The sequence below is a fragment of the Citrus clementina genome, unplaced genomic scaffold (assembly GCF_000493195.1).
Source record: "Citrus clementina cultivar Clemenules unplaced genomic scaffold, Citrus_clementina_v1.0 scaffold_9, whole genome shotgun sequence".
Lineage (NCBI taxonomy): Eukaryota > Viridiplantae > Streptophyta > Magnoliopsida > Sapindales > Rutaceae > Citrus > Citrus x clementina.
In genome coordinates, this window is record NW_006261964.1 from 11,443,702 (window position 1) to 11,452,045 (window position 8,344).

An 8,344-nucleotide genomic window follows, 5' to 3' on the forward strand; every position below is an offset into this window, starting at 1 on the left:
GTAGAGCTCAAAAATGAAAATGAATCTCTATGTGCAAAGATTACATGCCTAGAATTAGAGAATAAAACATTGCATGATAGAGTTGCATTATCAAATGAGAAACCTAGTACTTCACACGAGCATCTAGAATATCACATAGATGACTTGAAAAAGGAAAATGAAATGCTTAAGAAGAAGAGCAATGAGTTAAATTAGATTGTCTTAAAATTTACAAATGGGCAAAAGATGTTGGATAACTTGATTAATTCACAAAAATGTGTGTTTGATAAAGGAGGACTTGGTTATAAGCCAAATTTGAAACAAAAGTATTATAAGAACTACTTTGTGAAGAGTACATCTATTAACAATCAAGTTGTATGTCATTATTGTAATCAAAACGGTCACATGAACCTTGGTTGTCCTATTAAAAGAAAAGTATATTATGGAGTAAAATGTGTTTGGGTTCGAAAAGGAACCATTGCTAACACTCAAGGACCTAAGAGCATTTGGGTACCAAAGGGCACAACTTGAATATTCTTTTGTAGGTACCACAAACAAGGAATGGTGGAGAGTTCCTTGATGAAGCTTGTAAGGATAATCATTTGAGCATGATCTAGGAGAAAAAGATGAGGCAAGATGATTTAATTGTTTTGGTAATAATTCTTGCCATATTAATTTTGTTGAATGGATCATGATAAATGGATAATAGATTGAATTTGTGAAAGTATACTTGTATGTTTACATGATTGAATTATCATTGTGTTTAACATTGAGTGCTTTATCATGATGCATGGTTATATATATAAGATGATAGCTTGTCAACTCATCATGATAGCTTTGTTTGATTTTGATGATTATATAATGCCTAAGCTTGATAAATGAGTGATATGCTTGAATTATTAATCTTTGAATGCTTATATGTTTCATGATTGTGTAAAATATATACATGATAAATGAATTATATGTGTGAATTCTTGTGCCGTTAATTGTGTTATATCATCATTCACTTATAAAATTGACATCATTGTTTGATACGATTTCATATGTTTGGTCTTGTATGCATTTATGTCTCATGCATTAAATGGCTTATTGAAAAGTTTTAAATCTCAAAATGATTTAAAATTAATCAATTTTTAAGGCCGGAAATAAAATGGTGTGTGTAGTACAAGTATAAGAGGCAGCAAATATTCCCTTTCCATTCATCCGGAAAAATATTTTTTCTTATTGATTTCTCTCGGGACAAATTCTGGATAACCGGATTAGCTTTGATTGCTCTCGGGACAACATTCGGATAACCGGATTTTCAATCCGGAAAACCGAATTTTCTAAGCCACCTCTCTGCCTCATAACCAGTCTACCGGTTAGCAAAATCGGAAAGCCGAATTCGCATGAATACTTTGCTAAGAACATAACCGGATTTTCGGTTAAACACATCCGGCAAGCCGTTTACGGCTTTTCATGTTTCTGCCAAATAACCGGCTAGCCGGTTAGTGAAATCCGGCAAGCCGGATTTGTGAGTTTTATGACTGTTCTTCCTCTTCCTCTCTTTCAGCATTCCGATTCTCTCTCTCTCACTAAAAGCTGATTACTCCTCACTTGATTTCATTCCAAAATCCATCAATCTCATCCTTTTTCACTTCAAATCCTTTATGCTTGTATTTGAACACACCAACATTTACTATTTTTTTTTTGGATTATATGGATGTTTGCTATGATTTTGGATTATATGTCTATTTTGAATTATATGGATTTGATATAGTTATATGTTATGTTCTTTACTTATGTTTTGGATAATTTTGAATTAATGTGCTTGGTTTGAGGTTTTGATGATTGATAGGGGGAGACAAATATGATATGTTTTTAGATAAAATCATTTTTTAAAATTTTAAATTGGCCATATATTTAGGGGGAGCATGTAATATGATTTTGGATAATATGCATTTTGAATTTTTTTTATTGTCCAAAGGGGGAGATAAATTAATATCTCATTTCGATGTGGTCAAAAGAAGGAGAATAATATGCATTTTGAGTAATTATTTTGATAATTGATATTTGATTATATGATGATGATAATTTGTGAGTAATATTATTAAATTTGTATTTGAGATGATGCTTGTTGTTAGGGGGAGATTCTTTCAAAATTTCTACTCAAACAACATGAGTAACAAATTTGCTACTTTTATTCTTTTCCTTTACGTTTTCTTTTTTATGATGAATGGGGAGAAGAATACATGTCTTCAAATTTATAAAAAAAAAAATTTCTTTGCCAATTAAGTTTTTCTTTTTGATGATGAGGGGGAGAAAATCCATGTATTTAAATATGTTAATTTAGCTAATTGGCAAATTGTAAGAGAAGATTATTTTTAGGGGGGAGCAATTTGTGGAATCATTCTTTAAATACATGAAATGTTTGTCATCATCAAAAAGGGGGAGATTGTTAGCATATATGTTTCCATAATATTGATTTTGATGATAACAAACAAGATTAAGAATGATTAATCTTTTAAGCCCAAATTATTTAATATTCTTTTTAAATAAATCATTATTTTTACATTATAAATGTTTTATATTTAATGGAAAAATGATTTTATGAAATTGATTGTTTTTATTTTTTTAAATAAATCATTATTTTCACATTATAAATGTTTCATATTTAATGGAAAAATGATTTTATGAAATTGGTTGTTTTTCAAAGTTTATGGTTTATTTGAAAGAATTTTGAAAACTTTGAAATAAATAAGTATTGCTTGAAATTTTGGTAAAGGACTTATTTGAAAAGTGTCATAGCATTTTTGGCTATATCATAATTTCAGAAAAGTTTTGGGATTGACAAAGCATTACTTAGAAATTCTGAAATTGGACCTATTTGCAAAGTTTCATAACGTTTTGGGCTTTAATACAGTTTTGTAAAGTTTTGGGGTCAAATTATAATTTTAAAAAATAGTGCATTGTGCAGGTTACTGTAGCATCTGACTTACCGGATATAAAAACTGAAAAACCGGATATTGGGCAGAATGTATCCAGAACGCAAACGGCTTATCGGATTTCGTAACCGGCAAGCCGGATAGGCAAAATTCAAATTTTTGCCTTAACGGTAACATAAATCCGGCTTACCGGATTCCATAAACGGCAAACCGGATATGCCCAGAATGTGAGTAATGACTAGTTTTTGAGTTCAAACTATATAAACTCAAAACCAATTCATTTTTTGGAGATCCAACCAAGCAAGAACAAGTGCAGACAACATATATTGAGCTTCAACTTCGTGAATCATCATTCATTAAATCATCTTTGTTCTTCAATTTGTATATCCACTCTTAAAGAGAGATTCATTATTGTATTTTTTATTTCTCATCAAATTGTGAGGATAGAAGTGTGAGAAACACTTGGGGTGAAGAAATTAGAGATATAATCTCTTGTTGTAAAGGTTCATTGACACCTTGAAGTCAATTGTAAACGTTTGAAGCTTTGGAAAGGCTTGGATAGTGAAATCCTCAAGCCCAGTGTGCTTGGAGGCGTGGACGTAGGCGAAGATTGCCGAACCACGTAAAAATCCTTGAGTTTGCTTTCTCTTCCCTTACTCATTTATTATTGTGCTTTTATTGAATTTATTGTTTTCGAATTTATTAAGGCATTAGATTAAATTATTGTGTGGTTTGCCTAGGATAATTTTTAAAATCTCAATTCACCCCCCTTCTTGGATTGCCTAGTTAGTATTTCAAATATGAACATTAAATTTATAGCCCAAAAAGAAAGCAAAGATAAATATTAACAATAACTTCATTTCAAGCCGTTATTTATGACCTTATAAGCATTGTAAGCCATTATCACCTTTTCACATTTTATTTGCACTTCTGGAAAGTGCAAATTAACCACACCTTTTCAAGTTATTGCTAAATCAAAGGTATTCTAAAGAATGCAAACATTAAATCACCATCGTCAAGCTTAAATCAAATCAAGAGTTTATTTATAATCTATAACAATCCTGAATGTACCAAATTCCCAACATCATAAGTGTCCCAATTCAACCATCATCAAATCAGCATAAAGTTGCTTGAATTCTTCTAGCATTTTGGCTACTTTGTCCATTTGGCTTTTATCTACATCATCGTCAGAACAGTTGTTTTGAAAGCATCCACCCATTGTAGCAGTTAAAAGGCAATACTTATAAGATGATATCTTATAATCATTGTTTGTCTCATATAAATATTGAGGAGCAGGAGACATGTTAGCACTGTCCTACATACAAATTATCACTTTTAGTATATACCACCATAGAATAATGAAAGTAATACGAGATGGTTCTATTTAATAGACATATTGCCAATCCAAGTGCATAGTTATAACATAATGGTAAAGCTTAAGTTAAGTCTCTACATCACCTTTCCCATTCTTGTTCTTCTTGGACTTGCTCATTCCTGCCCTCTTGTTCTCAGGTTTCCGACTGCTGCCTTGAGCTTCGGAAGCATAGGTTGCTAATGTAGCTATCATTTTTTCCTCATTTGAACTGTTATATTTATCAGCATTGCTGTCTCCACATCAAATTTTCTAGCTGATGCAACGACAGTCTGTGACTCTGATGACTTGCCTTTACCAATTGAGTATTGCTGCAGCAGCTGATTTGAGAAACGTTACAGTTTTGGTCTGCTTGACTGCAATAAGCTATTGTGAATTTTCCCTGCATGGACAGGTGCTTGAGTTTCAACTCACTGAAGAAACTATACGTTCAAAAGTAAGTGATAACAAGAACTAAATACATCAACCATGACTAAACAAATGCAGATTCCAATTGCCTTCTAAAATAAGAACTAATATAAGGTGCCACCGACAATCTTGAAAGAAGGAAAAAAAAAAAAAGTTTGATTTTGTTATGCTATTGTCAACTGTGCAAATCAGCTTCCTTTTTAAACTGACCTCATCACACCATTAAGTGCTCCATCAAGTTGTTTCAGATCTTCAAGCATGCTTGTTGCTTCATTCCATCGGCTTTGATCTTCACCATGAAAAGAGTTTTTCTGAAAGCATCCATTCATTGCAGCAGATAAAAGGTTGAATACTTTTCTCCACATCCTCCTAAAAGATACACAAGAGAATAAATCAAGCAGCAGTTTATCACCTGCATCAGACTGAAGTAATTGACAATGTGAAAACAATTTGGCATTACCTTAATAGTCGAACATTCGAACAAAATTCTATTTGGACCTATTCCATAGTCTCCAAAATCTATTGCTTCAGATACTTTCCAGAATTGTTCAAGGTTCATCACCAGATCATCCGCTTTTACGTTCAATGTATTTATTTAAAGATACTGCAGGGAAGCATAATTTGAAGTTGAACCATTTGAACTCTTCCTTTGTGCACAACAGTCTGGAGGCAGTACTTCCCTTTGTAAATAGTGGCATCCATTTAAGAAGCTCCAGCATGATCTTGAGAGAATCCAATTGCCGGAAACAATATTCCTAATATGTCCTTTTTACGCCTGGTGACCTTCATGTCTAACACTATTGCATCTGGACATGCAATTTCAGAACAAATTTCCCCCAAATTCGCAACCACAAGAGGATTGCCTATCTTTTCAAATGCTTCAGCAATAACAATCTGAATGTCACGTTTTCGTCTTCTGCGGAGGGCATCATAAAATTCCCATGGCAACTTTACAGAAATATTGTTTCTACCCAGCAAGTCCACAAGTAAATTTAAAGAATTTCCAAAGTTCAAATGAAGCAAACATACTATCATAACCAATCTCAAAACCACCAATGAATGGTAGTCCTTGATTTCTGTACAAGATTTCTTAATCCACTCCATCGTTTCCTTCTCATTGTATAGGAATTGCTGAACGATGTTGAAAATAAATTCATGTACAACTCCAAACAATTGATGAAGATCAGTAAATAAGCTACAAGTTGGATTGGTGCTCCATTCCTGGTAGATAAGCCAATCAACGAAAGATGACTTTGTAGTGAAAATGCATCCCTTGAAGCTAGACAACAAAATCAAAAGGCGCTCAATAAGATACAGGAAACAATCTGGTGTTATATAGTCAGCTCTCCTCCAGTTGGCTTCATAAGTATCACACAAAGCTCTATAGAATTTCCAAACATGAGACACCTCTTTCATATCATCATGATTATGCAATGCAGATCCCCGACAAGATTCTAATCCCATATCAAAAGAGAGACTCTCGACAAATTCCTTCCATGGTGTATTTCCATCAAACCGTTTTGCAACTCTCCCGTATACATCATTGCCTAGCTTACCATTCCTAAGAATCATTACCACTGCATTTCCGATTTGCCCATATGATAGATTACCTTTCAAACCAATGTGCTTATAAACAACTTCTCTGATGATATTCCTATACAACTCAGTTCCTTTCAGAGAAATCATATTCTTATTCAGAGATTCTTGCCACTCTAGAGGAAAAATAGAGTCGACGAAATGCTCCATTGATTGGTCAACAAATTTCTGTAGTACCTTCGCATGGTACTGAAGGCTCGGATAATTGGAACTCAAAAGAAATTTTGCAACTTCATACATGTAAGCAGGACATAGTACATGGCACCACACAGATGGTGAATTCTTGGATGATTGCTTGTGCAGGGCCTCAAGATTGTCCAAGACCTTCATACCAATAGAAAGCAACTCAGAACTCCAATAATTCCTTCCGGCAGAGACAAGTTGATGGACATTGATAGAGGCCAACTTCCCACTTCTTAGAGCATGTCTATTGTCCAAATCCCTCACCCACTCAGCATCACTGTTCAACAAAAGATAGATGATATTCCCATTATTGTATTGCCTCCACACACCAAGGTAATTCAAGCAGAAATCTCCATAACTTCTATAGTCATTAAAGTCCTGGCTTTTGAGACATTCAAGATATTTGAGCACATTCACGATCTTATCCTTCCAGCAGTTCCAAAAGTAGATGAGAGTCTGAACAGAAACCCTTTTATTACAATTTGTCTCATCTAACACCAATTCATCTTCCCACACATATTCAGAGGAATTTGTATGAAGATGGAAATCCAGTATCTTTCTAGCAGATAAGGTTTCACCATTAACACTCTGATGTCTCTTAGAAGCATTTAACTGTTGATTCATGATCAATAAGTCACTCTGATCATTTGACAAAATGTATGCCTCGGTACAAACAAATTTATAGAATTTGTTCGACTCACTTTTAGCCAGTAACTTGGCTTTTTCAAGAAGCTCTTTCTTCTGTGTAAACTGCTTTAAGGGCCAGCCTTTGCTCCCAGCTGACCAAAGAGAGTTGGAAAGTACATAGTTGAGAGTAAGATAACATGCTTCCTTATGATTTCCCGCCTTCTGTAACAAATCCGCTGTACGAAGAATATCTCCTCTCAGTCTTGCAATATTTGCAGCATCCATAAAGTTTCCGAATTCTTCTTCCAACATTAGAAGCTCATCAAAGCAACCATTAGAGTTCAAAAAGTTGCGTATCAAATCCATGGAATGAAAAGCTCTGACAAATTTCATCATGGATTTGTTATCATTGAGCTTATGAAAATGAAGAGCACAACTCTGTAGAAAGTCTTGTTCGATTTTTTTTATTCTTTTGCTGCTTTTAACTCGGCCAACATCTGCATCAGCGTGCTGTTTCCAGTAGCTGATGTATTGTAAACCAATGTCAAAAAGTTTTCCTTTGGAGCAAGCATCCAAACATTCTGCAAGAAAACTGCCCCTCGCATATACATCTGCTGCAAGCTTATAGCATCCTGCCAGAAAAAAACATTCCCCTGCTTTTTCCAGCTCAGGTTCTTCACATCTTTCTAAATAAATCGTACCTACAGGAATAAGAAGTTAATCTGATTATCAAATTTATTGCCCGAAAACTCCTACAAAATTATAAGCAAGGATTTTTTTCCTCTTTTTTCTCAACTACTATAAACTAAGGCAAGAATTTCTAGGGAAAACCACAGAAAAAAGACTAATGCAAACAAACACACCGAGGTAAATTCAAAAGTAGATGTCAAGTTTCATTTTTGCGTGTCATCATAAACCAAACTAAACCCAGTTTAGCTCATTTAATGCTGAAAATTCTGTAAGATTGAAGCCGTCTTAAGCACGTTGCATGCTGACATTATGCAAACAACTTTAATCACTTCTACAGGCATATCAAACAGAGAAGAAAGGAGGGAGATGCTAACTACAAAATAAGCTATACACATTACACAGAAAAGTTCTTGTTGACAATGAGAAAAGAAAAATTTATCCTCAAACCCACCAACAACAAATCCTATCAACACTTCGTGATAAAGTATAGTATTCTGCAGTTCTGGAATATTTGACTACTATGAATATTAACAATTACATCATTGTAAGCCATTATCACCTTATA

At 33.9% G+C, this 8,344-nt stretch overlaps 1 protein-coding gene across 1 annotated transcript in view; it reads right to left on the bottom strand.

Moving 5' to 3' along the window:
• Nucleotides 1-3,776: 3,776 nt before the first annotated feature.
• The window catches only part of LOC18033204, a 13,232-nt gene continuing 8,664 nt past the window's right edge, over nt 3,777-8,344 (bottom strand). The window contains exons 11-14 of the mRNA XM_024189920.1: nt 5,144-7,790; nt 4,894-5,052; nt 4,362-4,657; nt 3,777-4,218 (exon numbers count right to left, since the gene is read on the bottom strand). Coding sequence (XP_024045688.1) covers nt 5,386-7,790 — 2,405 coding nt within the window. The 3' untranslated portion in view covers nt 3,777-4,218; nt 4,362-4,657; nt 4,894-5,052; nt 5,144-5,385. The remainder of the gene's footprint in view (nt 4,219-4,361; nt 4,658-4,893; nt 5,053-5,143; nt 7,791-8,344) is intronic.